At 39.7% G+C, this 16801-nt stretch overlaps 3 protein-coding genes across 3 annotated transcripts; 1 reads left to right on the top strand and 2 right to left on the bottom strand.

Moving 5' to 3' along the window:
• Window positions 1–292: 292 nt before the first annotated feature.
• On the bottom strand, window positions 293–3205 carry LOC115927701. The gene has a single exon (XM_030993878.1). It carries the CDS (start codon window positions 3203–3205, stop codon window positions 293–295), a length of 2913 nt encoding a protein of 970 aa, XP_030849738.1.
• Window positions 3206–3240: 35 nt separating this feature from the next.
• Window positions 3241–5259, bottom strand: LOC115927700. Its single transcript, XM_030993876.1, has one exon. It carries the CDS (start codon window positions 5257–5259, stop codon window positions 3241–3243), a length of 2019 nt encoding a protein of 672 aa, XP_030849736.1.
• A 5064-nt stretch (window positions 5260–10323) lies between these two features.
• Window positions 10324–13896, top strand: LOC115927699. Its single transcript, XM_030993875.1, has 3 exons — window positions 10324–10627; window positions 12391–13761; window positions 13796–13896. The coding sequence occupies exons 1-3, from the start codon at window positions 10324–10326 to the stop codon at window positions 13894–13896; spliced, it is 1776 nt and encodes a 591-aa protein (XP_030849735.1).
• Window positions 13897–16801: the final 2905 nt, after the last annotated feature.

Genomic DNA, 16801 nt, shown 5'->3' with positions numbered 1-16801 from the left:
CCTAAAGTAATCCCTATCTTGAATTGAACTGGAATTATTTTGTATCAGCTCTAAAAACAACAAATAAAATGGCTAACTTCTCGAAGTCGTCTATCGCGATTCCTCTTGCTCGAGAAGTAAACAAAGCTTCGCGATGGGTCTGACGAGTGTCGACGTTGCAGTCTTAACCTTCACGCTACGTACATATCCCCGCTTACCAGGGTACACTTCTAAAACGCGTCCCATCAGCCAGCAACACCTCGGCACAGTTCCGTCTGCGATGAGAACCACGTCACCAACCTGAAGATTGCGTTCAGGCTGAGACACGAGTAAGAGGCCTGCTGTTGATGATTGCCTCTACCTCGCACATCAGAGTGTGAAGCTGCTCCTCCGACTGACATGTCCTTAAATACTGCTCGTTGAGAAGAACATGCAGTACTTTCCTGATTGTCCTTATTTGTCTCTCCCACACACCGCCATGATGTGAGGCCCCTGGCGGGTTGAAACTCCAATCTATACTGTGATTAGCCGTGAAGTTTGAGATTTCATCAACGTTCCAATCACTCAGTGCCTTCCTCAGCTCAGCTTTAGCGCCTACCAAATTGGTGCCATTGTCCGAGACCAACCTCTTTATTAGTCCTCTCCTGCTCATCATGCGTCTGATGGCATCAATGCATGAGCTGGTGTCTAAAGAATTGGCAACCTCGATGTGGATAGCTCTAGTTGTCATGCATGTGAATATCACGCCGTATCTCTTTCTTACAGAGCGCCCACACTTGATCTCATAAGGACCGAAGTAGTCCATCCCCACATGTGTAAATGCTGGCTCATCAGCTACTACTCGGAAGGCAGGTAGATCAGCCATCTTCTGCTTGCCGACCTTGGCCTGGTAACGACGACAAGTTACACACTTGCTTACCAAGCCTCTCACCAGGACCCCAGCTCCCAGAATCCAGTAGTACTGCTTGAGTTCTGCCAAAACATGATTTTTGCCTTGATGTCCAACCTTCTCGTGTATGTGCCTTACCAACAGTGCTGACACATGATGCCTTCTAGGCAGTATCACCTGATGCTTTGCAGTGTCTGGGATATGTGCTCGTCCAAGCCTGCCTCCTACCCTCAGTAGACCATCTTGCAAAACAGGATCCAACCTTGCAAGCCTCGACCCCTTCTTCACAGGTCTCTCTCGTCCCTGTGGATCTCTAACTCTCTCCCTTAAGGTTGTCATCTCCTCATCGAACGACTCGGTCTGAATATGCTGAAAGATGGCATTTTCAGCATAGTTCAAGTCCTCCACTGTCAAGTGTCTGCTCAATTCTTTAACTGGAGTACAGTTCTTTACATTCCTACTAAGGGTTTCCTTCAACCTCATCCACCAAGCTACCGCTCTGCGTAGTCTCGTCCAGGACGAATAGTGCAAGAAGAGCTGGTCAATGCACTTCTTGCCCTCACTTGTAGCAAAGTTCTGGACTACAGGCTTCACCTCTGGATCATCCTCTCTGATCCCATCCTTCTCTATGGGACATGTGGGCCATCTCTCCTCTGGCTGTTGTAGAAAGGCTGGTCCAACAAACCACTTCTCATCATCCTTCAGATCAGACGGTGACATGCCTCTGGATACGATGTCTGCCGGATTCTCCTTTGTGCCAACATGTCTCCATTGATCTATCTCTGTGCCATTGTGTATGATAGCCACCCTGTTTGACACAAAGACACGAAACCTTCTATGTTCATTATTTATGTAGTGCAACACTATCATACTGTCAGTCCAAAAGTATGATTTCTTCACAGGCAGGTCAAGCTCTCCTCTTATCACGACATCCATATTCACAGCGAGTGTAGCTGCCATCAATTCTAGTCGAGGTATGGTAGCGGTCTTTACTGGAGCAAGGCGTGACTTGGCCATAATGATACTGCTATGAACATGTCCTTCCTCATTCCTCATCACTAGATATGATACGGCCCCGTAGGCTACTTCAGATGCATCAGAGAAGTTGTGGATCTCGTAATCAGTTATCCTGCCAAAGTCGTGAGGCTTGACACATCTACTGACCTCAACTCCTTCCATCTGTGGAAGTTCCTCAATCCAAGCCTTCCATTTCTTTGCATCACTGTCAGGGATAGGCTCATCCCAGTTCAGCTTCTTCCGGGTCAACTCCTGAAGAATCAACTTCCCTCTCAGTGCAAATGGGCTAGCATATCCCAAAGGGTCGTAGACAGAAGAAACAACACTTAAGAGTCCTCTTCGTGTTAAAGGCTTGTCCTTCGCCTGAATCTTGTAGACAAAGCTATCTCTTTCTACATCCCATATCATACCAAGTGCACGCTCTATTGGTAGGGCATCAAAGTTCAGGTCGAGTCCAACCACTTGCTTGGCCCGATCTTGTACTGGTATGGTTTGCAGAACTCTTGTGTTGCTACTCATCCACTTAGCGAGTCGAAATCCACCCTTCTGCAACAAGGTTCTCAATTCTGATGCCAGTCTTATAGCTTCATCTTCCTCTTCAACAGAGACCAGGCAGTGGTCTACGTAGAAATTCATCTCTACTACTCTTGGTGCTTGTGTATTGCACTGATCTCCATAGTCCTTTGCTGTTTGCCGCATGGCAAACGAGCAACAGCTGGGGCTCCATGTACCCCCAAACAGGTGCACACACATCCTGTAGATCTTAGGATCTTCATCCACTCTTCCATCAGGCCACCACAAGAAGCGAAGTACATCTCGTTCATCTGGATGGACTGTTACCTGGTGGAACATGGCTTCCACATCAGCCATGATGGCAATTGGTGCTCGACGAAATCGAAGAAGTACACCAGTCAACTTGTTGGTCAGATCCGGCCCTTGCATCACCACATCGTTCAGACCAACTCCTAAGCACTTGGCAGCACAATCAAACACAATCCGAAGTTTGTCTGGTTTCTTCGGATTTATCACTGGGTGATGTGGTAGGTACCAACAAGTTCCATTTGGCGGTTGAGTTTCATCAACTTCCTCGGCGTAGCCCTTGGCAACTAGGTCAGCCATGCCCTGTGAATACTTAGCATGCATTGCCGTATCCCTGAGAAGTCGTCTTCTTAGTGAATGGAGTCTCTGCTGGGCCATCCATCTATTGTCACAAAGTGGCGGGGGTCGTTCTTTGAATGGTATGGGCAGTTGATAGTGACCTCCATTCATTACCACATTGCCCTCCCATAGCTTCAATACCTCTCGGTCCTTGACTGACATTCCTTTAGCATCACAATGGAGGGTTTCAATGCCTTCTAGAGACCAAAACAGCTTACACTGGTCTTCAAGGGATATTCTGAGATATAGTGTGATGTTACAGCCATCTTCCTACCATCACTCTGAACCGGCCCATTCAGGGTCCACCCCAGCACTGTCCTTACTGCATAAGGGTCTCTTGGTTCGCCACGTCGTATCTCGAGAGGACAAATAAGCTCTGGATAATCTTGCCCAATCAGGAGATCCACCTGCAGTTTGGTAGTCGATGGAAAGTCGACATCTGTGAGATGTTGGAGTTTGTCAACATCCTCCTTCATTAGCAGGTGATCTGAATTAATGTTAATGTCTGTCTTGGTATAGACTTTAGAGAGATTCACCATCCTGGATGATGACTTTGCTGCAACTTTCAGGCTTACAACACTGGTCTGAAGTTCGCTCTTGGCTCTTTCCAGAGTTGAGACAGACACTATACTGGACAATCCACTTGCTTTCACTCTTGCTGCCAACTTTTTGGTACAGAAGGTACTTGTCGAGCCTGAATCCAACAGTGCTAGAGTCTCTACACCAATATTACTGCCTGCCGCATAAACCCAGACAGGAACGATTGGCAATAGCACCTTCATGTTCCCGGCCCCTGTGACATGACTCTCAATCTTCTCAGGTGAAGGACTAACAGCTTCCTCTTGTGCTTGCTGAGGTTGTTCTGGTTTCTGCTGGTGGAGAAACTTAGTATGTTTCCTGTTGCATCCGTAAACTGAACATACTCTCTTTAGTTTACAGTATCTTGACATGTGTCCCTTCTCCAAACAGTTAAAACAAAGCCTGTTTTCCTTCACCAGTTTCAGCCGGTCATCTAGCTGCATTCGTTTGAACTTGTCACAGCCAAACAGACTGTGCGATTCCTTGCATATCACACACAGCTGTGGTGTCACATCATTGCCTGTGGCTGTCGTGGAGAAAGCACCCTTCTTCAGTCCTGTCGACTTCTTGTTCTGGGAGATGCCTCTACCGCCCTGATCCTTGGTAAGAAGCCTTCCATAGACCGGATCATTCTCCTCGTCGGCTGCACCTTGGACAAAATTCACCAGGTCAAATATGTTAGGAAGTCTATCCTCTCGCCTGATTCTTTGTACCACACTCAGCCATCTCCCGCATAAGTATAGTGGTAGTCGTTCAACTATCTGGACAAGGACTAACTGTGGTGACAAATCGCCAATGTAACCCATGGCATCTAAAGTCAGTGAGCAAACTTGCAGTTCATCTGCGAATTCTCTTAGGGCCCTCTTGTCCCGTCCGGTGATCTTCCGCCCTCCGGTCACTTTCCTGATCCATGCATCAGCTATCATGAAGGGTGTACCAAACCTCTCTTGTAGCATGGCCTTCGCCCTCATATACCCTTCGCTAGATGGCATAATACTACAAGGCTGCAAGATTTTGCGGGCATCTCCTTCGCAGTAGTATACAAGGCGGGTCAGTTTGGCACTGTCCGGAATACTTGTAAAGTCTATTGAGTTCTCAAACGCAATCCAAAACTCCCAAAACTTAAGAGGGTTGCCATCATACGTCATCATTTGTGTTTGAGGCACATTAAGAGACTCCAATAATTGCCTCTGTTGTTTCTGTCCCTCCTGCAAAATCTGCAGCAACAAAGCCTCCGTTGGCTTCGTACTCTGTTCAACCTGGGTTGGCGTTGGCGTTCCAGAGTCCAGCGGATAAGCCAACGTTTCATTCACTTCAACTGGATGTTTCTGAGGAGCACTAGCTTCATCCGACAATAGCCTATCCGCTTCATTCAAATAGACTTGTGTCTCAGCTTCAGATATTTTCATCCTGGTATCCATATCTAGCTGAGCTTTACGCTGTTTCAAAGCTAACTCCTCCTTTTCCAGCGCCATCTTCTGTTTCAGTGCTTCAGCCTCAACAGCTAAAGCAGCTCTACGTGCCATAGTCCGCAGTCGCACTGAAGATGTAGTGCTCCCACACTGGCTGACCGAATCTTCAGGGCAAATTCCACCCTCAGGGTCTCCTTTGGCATTCTTTTGTCCAACAGTACTCATTGTAACAGCCTGTCTGTAGTCTGATGTGGACCTGGAAGCTGTTGTTGAACTGATGTAGGAACGGTGACGTTATGAGTATTACTAAGCCCAACTGCAATGACGACTCGACAACAATGCCCTTGCGATGATACCAATGAGTGGTTCAACCTTTAATAAAAGATAGAACAGATAAAACAAATTATCAGCATGGCTGATATACATATGCATCACGCAATTAAAACAATCAAGTTTGATGCAACAAACTGTCTTCCAAATGCATAGCACCGAATAATAACTATAAATGACATTGTTATCCTTGATGCCTGTATCAAAATATTCACTCCATATTCTGTATGCCTACCCTTGTCATGCAAATTGACCCGACCTACTTTCTGTCATTTTGTGCTAAAATTTCCCTTTTACCTCAAATGCTACTTTCCCTAGCTAACTAAATTTAGACCATCATCTTCTGTTCATAATTAAGTCATAATCGTATTCTGCCATACATTCATAGAGCTTCTTGCTCATTCATAATATCATAACCTTACTTGGATATTTCGTACTTTTCCAGCATGAATTATCGTATACGCTACTTACACTAAAACTTATATGTGGTACATTTACATTCAAAACGTATGGATGTTCTATGATTCTAATCTTATTTCATACATCACATCAATCCACCATTATAATCACCATTAACATCAGGCAAAAGAGTAAATATTGAGCTATCATAATATGCAGTGATTTTCTACTTACAACATCGGGCTGTCTCAGGAAAACAAAATTACAGTAGACTTTTCAGTGTAATAAACATTCAGTGTAACGTAAATCAGTAGCTCCACAGAATCAAATCCCGCCCTCTACGACCTGAATGCAGAATCCAGCTAAAAACCCCGCTTCTGACGTCACAATATCAACACATACATTAAATAAATCATATAAACAAATAAAAAACGAGTTTTAAAGCGATTAAAACATACACATTTTTAAATCGTGGGGACATGTTTACATTAACATATGCTATTTAGTATGTAATTGTGGTGTTTTTGTAGTTGATGTTTATGTAGGTTTAATTTGAGATCATATCGAGTTATGAAAATTAAAGATAAACTTGAGTACTGGTAATGCGATTGCATTGTGAAAGAAAAGGTGTGGAATGGATCAGAAAAGTTGATCATATAGCATGTAAGTAATGGTGTGTAATGCAAGGTTCTAGAGTCGTCAAAATCATCATAAATTTGGCAGAGTCTTGGTAAAGTAACAATCACCTACACAGATAGATGTATATGGGACAACACACATGGTGTCGGGCTAGTACTACCCTGATTTCCTTATCTTTCTATGCTCATTACTCAGTCAGTATACATTTTCTTTCAAAATTGTTTGGCACATGACATTTATTTGTAATCTTGAACATTCAGTGTAAGTTTCGTTAGATTCTGTGAGAATTCATTTTTTTTTTTTTTTTACCAGAACTCAAGTTTATCTTTAACTGTATTCATCTTTCTTCAAAGATTACCATGTCACTATTAAATGTTAATTATGATACAAATGATACCGAGAGATTATTATATTAGAAAGTGCATAACAAGTTTTTATGAATTTCACAAGACAAAAGGCTTATAACCTAGATCAAGTAATATGTTTGCACACAGCTCTGGAAGTTAAACATAAATCACTATACGCATGCGACCTTAAAATTGGCTTGATTGGCAGTGTCACTTCAAATTTCCCGTTTGTTCCATCACACAGAATAACAAAAGTAAATGTATGACACGGGAAGATCTGTTGAATCTGTTGGAGATCGGATAATACGGATTGTATGTGTTTTTTTAAATATCACTTTGATTGTATAGAACAGGGGGGAATAACAAATAGGCTCATGGTCGGTTAACACCAAGGTTTGCAATCAATTTCAAAACATAAATAAAATGTGTATATGAGAAAAACAAAAAAATTATCAAATTTTTGTACACGACAAACGGGAGACTTATCCGTAAAATACGTCCCAATCATGTGTACACGTGGAAATGTTTGATTTGCATAAATTTAGGAATATCATATTTCAAACACTCATAACTTTGTTATTACTGTTCCGAATTGTACAAAGAAGGCAAACTTTCACTATTCTGTCTCTCTTGCTTTTCCGCTTTTATAACATAATTTTGTTTACAAAGGTTGGATTGTCGTAGGACCATACTACATTTCAAAGGCACTTATTTTGACAAACCACATAATAATAAATTTGTAGGACCCATGGAACATAATATGGTAAGTTTTCGTTTGCGAAATTAATGAATTGGTGATAACATTTATTTGAAATAGTAGAAACTGTTCCTATTATTAGTTAAGCATAAACTAAGGGATGTGTGAGAAAATTTAAAGGGCAATCCAACTTGAATTGAGTTTTAAAAACTTTGAGGCCCAAGCTATCATGACAACTAGTGTTGTATTTTTGTTTCTTTGTATTTATTACCATAATCAGGGCGCTACTGGATTGCGCAAGCACACAACTCTCACAAACATCGCACTCAATTAGGGCTTCCCTGATTGGCTACAAAACTATACAACGTGACCGCCCCAAAAACTGCAGGTCCAGATTTCTGAATTTGCGGGGTCTCTTATTTGCATATTGTCTTGATGTTGACATAGATGGTTCGAGCGCATCCGATTTGAAAATCAATTTTCTTGAACGGATTATATGAGATGATTATATTTGTGCAGTAAGCGAAGGAAACGCACTCTACAATTCTATTTCAAAAACATATACGCACTATTTAAAATATGTTAGTCGTACGATGTTTATTTGGCCCATATTTTAATTTAGGCTCAATATGTTTTTTTATTCAACTACTCGCTTTATCATAATTAACATGTAGGAGTTTGAAACCATTACATTAATAAAAGAATCACTTGAGAATGATACCCATGGCTGTTGGTTGTTATGATAAACTTGTAGATGTGTATCGTCTAAGTAACTTGTATGGTTTGTGTATAGCTCCGGTTAATTTAATTGGAAGATAAAGAACACGTGCTCGAATACAATTATAATGAAAAAGTATGTTGAAAAGTATCAAGTTGAACAAATTCAGGTACGATTATTTATCCTGGTGTCCATACAAATTGTACAAATGATTCATGAAAAAATCAAGTTGATTACATTGTAAAAGAATAAGAGGTGCTACAAAATCATCAAAATGGTAAGGAATTGATCATAGATTGTCTTAGTATATGGACCACATACACACTTGTGTCATGAAAGATTGTTCGAACCTCTACCACATAATCTGAAGAGGGTTTGTTCAAGGTTTATATTACTTCTCCATAAATGATGAACGTCAGCCCAAATGACACAAAGATTAATCTGAATTGGATACAGTTAATTGATCATAGAATAAAATTATATGAATTAACATTTCACCTACATCTGTCGATGCTCTATTGAATCAATACAAATATTTTAAAACATAAACACTTCAAGATAAAAACTTCAAGACGTCTCATACAAAAATAAACAAACTTTGACTGTAATTAATTACGAGAGTAAGACCAAACAAAAGATAATAATTTTGTAGAATATTATGTCCACAACCCTCTTTACACAAATAGGTATCATGGGTGGCAAAAGTTTTGTAAAATGGGGGGGGGGGGGTCGAGGGGTTATTCGTCCTTACTACAAACGTCTCGAATTGCAAATAAAGTCATTGAATCATAGCAATTGGGTGTGGGTGTATAATATTGAATCCTATATATGTTTAGTCTTATAATTGATTACAACAGAGCCCAAATCCTGGTCAGATCACTGTTACTTCTAACTAAAAAGGGCGGACAAAATAAAAAGCATGATGTTCTATTTAGATCAAGATCAATTAGTTGTATGATAATTGCATTGCGCATCTTTGAGTTTAGGCTCATTTGTGTCTTTAAATATTCAACTACTCGTTATCATGCACATTTCAGAAAACTTTACTTTTTCATACAAAAATGCTAATTTGTTCTATCCACGCAAGTCAGATTGAGCAGATGACACGACGTTGTCATACATGTTAATGTGAATACGAAATAAATTAAACGGAACAACTGAAACTAAGCGAGCGAAGTGAACAAGCGTTGTAAAAAACATTATAATTATATCGGGCCCTTTCATAGATTCTAATATTTTGTTTTCCTCCATTTGACGCTTATTGAAGAAAAAAAATGAAAAAATGGAACTTTAAATATTTTCTCCCCGAACCCCTTATAATTTGTTTTATTCGAATCCACTCTCTCTTTTCTTTTTCAATACCTTCCTTATTTACTTTAAAACAAATAGTTTTCCTTCTTTACTCTCTTTTTTTTTTTTTTCTTAACTTGGCGCGTAACTGTTTTGGGCGATAGCACCCCCCCTCATACCATTAGCCCCCCCTCCCCCTCCACCTAAACACACACACCATTACTCCAGTCCAAGCCTCGGAGGTAACGTTCTGATACAATTTAACTGGGCTCTCCTGTTCCCCCTCCTTCTCATTTCTCTTGCTTTTGTTTCCATTTTCATCCCTCTTAAAGTACTTTTTCTTCATCCTTTCGCCTTTTTCTGTTCCCCTTTTACTTCTATTTTCTTTCCTCCTCCTCTCCTTTCTCTTTCTGTCTAAGGCTTCTTTTTCTTTTCTCCTTCCCCTGTCGGTCATTTTGCACTTCCCTTTTTGTTTTTATTTCTTTTTTCTTGCTCTACCTTCTTATTTTCCGTTTTCTACTCCCTCTTTCCCCCTTTCTCTTTCCCTTTTTTTTGCCGATAGAGGTGCCATATTTTCCTACATAAATTTGTAATCGGGTTTGAAGACCCAAGAGACAGACATACCACAAGACTAACGAAACACATTGATAAATAAGGAAGAAAACAAGCATGTTGACTTTGTGAACCCTCTGAAAAGTGGCTGTACAAAATGTTGTAACAGAGTGGCCAGTCAAGTTTGAAACTAAGATACTTCCATAACCAAACAGATTAATGTCATGACTAAATTCATGTTGGATTAAAAGTATTAGCACATGGTCTCTGATGTGACTGACTCTACTTATATGTTCCTTTGTTTTGTATCTATAGTAATGGCGACGCAAGGATGTATTGCCGATGATCTTCTCTTCCAGCTGGCTGACAACATTGAGACGGGAGAGCAGATGGAGGCCTTAGGACGAGCTCTTGGATTTAAGGCTGCAGCTATCAATAGATACACTGACACCAACAACAAAGGTGACCGAGTGACTTGCAAGGGAACACGTGACATGCTGTTTAACTGGAGACAGACAGTGGAGCCTTGCGACCAGCATCTCAGACTCAAACAAGCTCTCACTGACGTTAAGCTGGTTATGCTTGCTGATACATATCTCAAGGGGACACCAAGTATTAGAGGTGGGTCTATCAGTGCTAGAGTGCTTACAATCACTTCTTCCAGCTTTAAATTGTTTTAGAACGTTATATCAGAGCATTTCCATTTTATCACTGGCGTAGCGAGGGCCCAATGCCACTGAATTTGAGTATGGTAAAGGATATAGGGTTGTTCTATTTCTTCACTCTCTGTCTGTCTCTCTTTAAAAAATAAAGTGTCTTCGATGCGCGTTGTTGGGAGGGGGCATATATTTTGATATATTATTGCAGTACACTGTTCACAAGTTGACCCTTACTAAAGCCGCACAGCCTGCTTTTGATTTATATTTTAGGTAAATGTTTAATTGTTTCGGCTTATCGGTTTATCTTTATATCAATAAGACGTAAAATTGATATAAAGTCCAAATCCTGAAATGTTCTAATTTGGCCAGTAAGTTGTTATGAAGTCACGGAAAACTTCTCCATTTTGAAAAAGAAAATGATATTAATTCGGTTTTTAACATACGCACCTTCTCCCTTTTGGTCAGTACTCAAAATATAATGAATAGCATGTCAATACATGTCTTTTAAAAAGGGAAAAACCTCTGAGGTAATACATTTCGACAAAAATTGGGAAAGTTATCCGCCTCTATACAGTGCGTCCCAGAAAAAAACGAAACCGAGAAATATCGATGTTTTATCATAACTTAATCACAATTATAATTAATAAATGACACATATTTTTAACGCTTAGATCCTCTTCTTTAATTTGATGCAAATCATATGATGCATATTTCACGCATACGTGATTCAAAATAATTTGAAGAGAGGAAACTAAAAAGTCATTTGGCGAGCGGTATCCGAATTTCAAAAAGAAAATCACATTTCTAGCAAGTTCAATTCCTGCATTTTCGTATGACACCTCAATAAAGAAAAATTACTTAGGACTAACAAAGTTCTGTTTGTTTATAATAATGCTTGCAATTCCATAATTTTGGTTAAACGAATTAATTTTCACTGGCTGCTTTCCGTAGCAACAAGCAGAGTTGGCAAAAGACTTAACTCCGTGTTGTTGACGATCAGCCATGCACAACAAAGACGCAAGACTTGATGCACGGCTGATCGTCAACGAAAAAATTCCTGGCTCATTTTTCCTGATTGAGGTGTTATATGAAAGGGCAGAAATTGAATTTTCTAGAAATGTGATTTTCCTTTTGAAATTCAAATATCGCCCGTCAAATGACTTTTGGGTTTCTTTCTTTTAACTGCTTTTAAGCACCCATGCGTGAAATATACATCATATGAATACATACAATGAAAGAAGAGGATCTAAGCTTTACAAATATGTGTCATTTATTTATTATGATTGCGATTAAGTTAAGATAAAACATCGATAACTTTCGGTTTCGTTTTCTCTGGGACGCACTGTACATCACGGGAACGTGACCGATTCGGCTAGTTTGAAATTCCTTTAAGTTATATAATGTATACCGATTGCAGCTTTAACAAGCCCTCGCAACGCTCTTATTGCTTGTCCTATATCGATCACTCTTTCGCCAGTCTTCTTAGAAGTTCTATATTTGTTCTGCTTTATGTCAGAGCAATTTGCTATTAAGATTTTGTTTTCCTTTATGTGTGCTTGCAATGCCTTTACTTCATGGGAAGCGGAAAATGTCGGAACAATGAAACTAAATGTAATTTAAAAAGAAACAAACTAAACAAAACATATTTGATTGGAGGGGGTATAGGGGCAGAGATGGTGGGAATGCATTCAGATAATGTTGTCTTATATGCTTTTATCATTCCAGATATCTTCAATAAGAAGATTTCGGAATCCTTGACTGTTGAGCAATGTCGCGAAAAGTTGAGAAACAAGTACCTGAATGAATTGTGCAAAATCCAAATGAAGCCATGGGATCAGAATGCCTATGCTGAGTTTAGAGATATGCACACGGTGGTCACAGTGATGAAAAAGGACGCTCATGGAAAAGACATGAAAATTAAGGAAGTAATCCAGAATTCTGTGTCTGACATCTTTTCAACGAAAGTAAATGGCATACTGCCAGCTCGAATCCTCATTTCGGCCCCGGCTGGACGAGGGAAGACCACGGCTGTTGCTAAGATGGCTTACGACTGGGTTCATAGAGAAAAGGGGTCAGCATTAGAACACCTGCCACTCCTGTTTGTTGTAAAATTCAGAAACACAGGTCAGCTTACATCGATCGGAGAAGCCATCAAATCCCAGCTTTTGAGGGATGTTGATGATCTCACACCAGAGGGTCTAGAGAATTTCATCAGAAAGAATCAGGGAATCTGTCACATCATTCTAGACGGGCTAGATGAGTATGCCGGTATTTCTTCTTCAAATCGAAGCTTAATGAGCAACATTGTCAATGTCATCCGATGGGAGGAGTTTCTACAGTGTCGAGTCCTTGTAACAACACGGCCTCACCTAGAGAACTTCTTCAATCAAGCGGAACTTGCAACGGTATACACAAAGATGTGGATCGACGGATTCTCTAGAGAGAGCTCTCGAGATTACATCGACAAATTCTTTGCTTCGAGTTCGAATGCTAACAATGGACATGGTCTGAAGGTTTACCTTGATGACCAACCACTTATTGATGAACTTGTTAAAACACCTCTATTTTGTCTCATGGTCTGTCACTTGTGGAGCAATGGCCTACTGGACAGTGGTACTACTACTCAAACAGAATTGATGGACAGCGTGAATCTTTTTCTGAGGCATTATGCAAACGCCCGATCCAAGTCGAGAGTGAAAATCACACCCGGAATGTTAAGGAAAATAATTCTTCAACTAGGCGAAGTGGCTCTAACTGGTCTGCTCGACGATGCTAAAAAACTTGTCTTCACGCCTCATGATTTCCGAGGAGTTCCCGCACTACTTGATATGGCGTGTGAACTTGGGATAGTATCCAAGACGACTGTTTCATCAACATGGCTTCCTCAGTCCGACGAGACAACTTCCACTACGATTGAGTTTTATCACAAAATCGCACAAGAACACTCGGCTGGAAAATTCCTCGCTGATCAAACGTACCACTTTCTGTTACATTTCAAGATTTCTAAGTTAGATAAAGTACTACGCAAGATCGAAGCAAAAATCGGTGACTACGAGAATCTCATCCGATTCGCCGCTGGCACGGACAACAAGCTCTGTATTCGAATAATGGAGATGCTCCTTACAAACAGCTTTTTGGAAGAGAGCGAGAGATATCGCATTCTCCTTGATTGTTCATCAGAGACCACCAGTACAAAAGGAAATGTGTCTTCGTTGGTTCAAAGATGTGTGAATGCAGAAAGTATTCTTCTAAAGTCACCAACTGTCTACACCGTCGTTGGGATGCAAAATCTTCCAAAGCAACTTAAACGTGAGGTATGCACATTTTCATTTGACAAAATGTGTTCACAATAATCATTCATAAAGAATGTTTAAGTTATCATTTTTCCGCTGTAACTTTAAGTCAAAGAGCTAATATTAATGTGTTTATTTATTTGTTATTCATAACCAACTACATCTTTACAAATCATTCTGCATGATATAGCGATCAATACTCATGATTAATTTTAATTACTTTTTTATTTACTTTATTCGTACAATTTTTCTTTAATTCTCCGTCTTTTACTCTCTCTCTCTCTCTCTCTTTCTCTCTCTTAACACTAGGTTAGGATAGTAAAGTTCGAGGGATCTACTTTAACTACCGACGTGACGAGTGGACTCTGGTCCTGCCTGGGATCATTTCCGATGCTACGTACTCTCACCATCTCAAACTCCTCTCTCAGTTTCCGGTCATCTCCCCCTGAGCTTCCATCCGTCACAAAGCTAGCAGCCGAGAGAGTAACGTCACAAAGCTATGAAGGTCTGCTCTCATCGCTACCTGGCTTGACAGATATCGATATCACTATCGATGATGCAGAGAGAGACATACCTCAGATCACGGCTGGTCTTCGTCGGACCAGAGGACAAACCAAGAACCTGTATTCGCAAGGTCTGTCCGGGATCAAGTCCTTGGACGAAGACGTCTTGGTTAAACTTGACGAGTCTTCAAAATATTTGAAAGCATTGGACACTTTTCATTTACAGTGAGTTTGGGTAGATGTTCATTCCTAATTATACGAATGAAATTAAAGTAGACGAAATTGAACAGAAAGTCTAACTGTAAACTGTAAAAGGCGGATAATAGGTTTGTTGGTTATGTGTTTTTGTTTTATCAAATATTATATTAGTAAATATGTTGATTTCTTTGAACTTATTGCGAACTTACAATTCAAGATTAGTAAAAATAAACACAATATACAAACTGTTGAAAATTAAGAACATATTTAAAATCGGTTAGATGAAAGAACGGGATTACAAATACTATCACAAATCAATGCAATAATTTCCCATAGGAATCCTCTTCTCCGCCCCACCCAGCTGTTGCGGGGGTCTTGGTGTATACTTATCCTCTTTTTCTTATGTCCCTATTTATTTGCATTCGATACTGACATTGTAAAAATGTACATACTTTTAGATGGTTATTTTCTTTCCACTCGCATTTGCCACGGTACAAGTCACAACGTCTGCCATTGTTTGTCATGCTATATGTTTTTAAAGTCTTACTGATCTCTTTATAATATATATTTATATATATATATATATATATATACAATATATATATTTATATATATATTCAAATCACTAGGACCTTCTGCATTTTAGTATAATAAGTACTCACAGGCCGTGTCAGATGCCAATGTTTTGTCATGAATCCTCCAAAAAAAATTCCCGTTGTTGTTGTGTTTTTTTCTCGCTTTCACCTCTCTTTTTCAAATACTAGGTCTCTTGATGGTGGATGTTTCATATACGATAAACAATCGGGTGTCCAGGTAATCAGATATCTTATACTAATACTATACGACTACTAACATTTAAGAAAGCAATTTACTATTTGCGCCTGACGGGGAAACGGAAAAAAAAAACTTTCTTTTTAGATAATAAAATCAAATATAGCTCTTACAGATACAGAGGAGTGATTGGGTCAAAGCTTGTTATGTGATATCGATGGCGAGAATTTTAATTAGCATATTTCTCTTCCGGTCAGTTGTCGAGGTAATGGTTATATTGTACTGTTTGAACATAATGGTCAAATTAGCATATGTTTGCGTCGTAGCCTACCCTATCCGAACAACCCTACGCGTACCTATTGTTTGAAATGTCATACCAGCGAGCATTTGATACGAAGATTGGATGGACGGCTCGAGAGAAAAAAAAACACAATGCATGATATACCAATTAATATATTTTTGATCAATGAAACCCTGTTCAGTGATTGGTCAACATAGCATCATGCAACCCAACATAACATTGCCATGATGTTACCGATAAGAAAATGGTGTTATACCGTGACGTCATCCGTGGTATAGTGCACTTTATATCCCTTCTATTAATATTCATGAATATTCTAAATACATGATTGGTCAATTGCTGCTCACGTAATAAAAATATAATTTCACTATCCGAAATAAATATCTGCCAGAGCTCCGAATAGTATTCAATATATTTTTTTTCATGGGCAGAACTGCGCATGCTCTATTTGATATTTACTTCCAAGGCACTACTGCGCATGCTCACTGGTCATTGACAAAATGTGTGTCAAATTCGAACAAACAGACGACTATGCAGCTGAGCGAGTCCTTACAGTGTTTTACAGCTGACTTATAACAAAATGCGTTCCATACAAAAATAAGGTAATTTCATAATTTGTAAGGCAAGATATCGTACGATCAGTCGCTACTACTTCTGACCTACAATTTTGAAGATATCTGCTCTCAAAATGAAGATTTCCAGACCCTTATCGGTAAGTTATTAATGTTTCGCAAATGACTGCAAAATGTGCATATCTCTTGTCAATATATTCATCATTTCATACCCAATTCCAAAGAAAATACGTCTTTAGGTAATTTAATGATTTCAGATTTTCAAAATCTTACTGTGTTTTTTTTATACAGCGAACGGACTGCTCATAACCTTGTCGCCTGCAGTATCGGCGCAATTCACCAGTACCATAGCCCCGCGCTATAAAGTGCTCGATCCAGATCAGTTGGTATAGTAGTAGCAAATCGGTTCGGATCGTATAGAAGGGATATAAAACAAATATACCAAGCATAGTTCGTAAGAATAGTGGAAATTAAATATCTTCGGAGGCAATGGCAATA

Source organism: Strongylocentrotus purpuratus, unplaced genomic scaffold, assembly GCF_000002235.5.
Source record: "Strongylocentrotus purpuratus isolate Spur 01 unplaced genomic scaffold, Spur_5.0 spur5_scaffold_20, whole genome shotgun sequence".
NCBI classification, from domain to species: domain Eukaryota; kingdom Metazoa; phylum Echinodermata; class Echinoidea; order Camarodonta; family Strongylocentrotidae; genus Strongylocentrotus; species Strongylocentrotus purpuratus.
This window is presented reverse-complemented; position numbering and strand designations above follow the sequence as displayed.

Coding starts and splice junctions, on each gene's coding strand:
- LOC115927699 (XM_030993875.1), top strand. CDS start 10,324: ATGGCGACGCAAGGATGTATTGCCGATGATCTTCTCTTCCAGCTGGCT. Junction 10,628..12,390: donor GGGGACACCAAGTATTAGAG/GTGGGTCTATCA, acceptor TTATCATTCCAG/ATATCTTCAATAAGAAGATT. Junction 13,762..13,795: donor TGGCACGGACAACAAGCTCT/GTATTCGAATAA, acceptor CCTTACAAACAG/CTTTTTGGAAGAGAGCGAGA.
- LOC115927701 (XM_030993878.1), bottom strand. CDS start 3,205: ATGTCAGTCAAGGACCGAGAGGTATTGAAGCTATGGGAGGGCAATGTG.
- LOC115927700 (XM_030993876.1), bottom strand. CDS start 5,259: ATGAGTACTGTTGGACAAAAGAATGCCAAAGGAGACCCTGAGGGTGGA.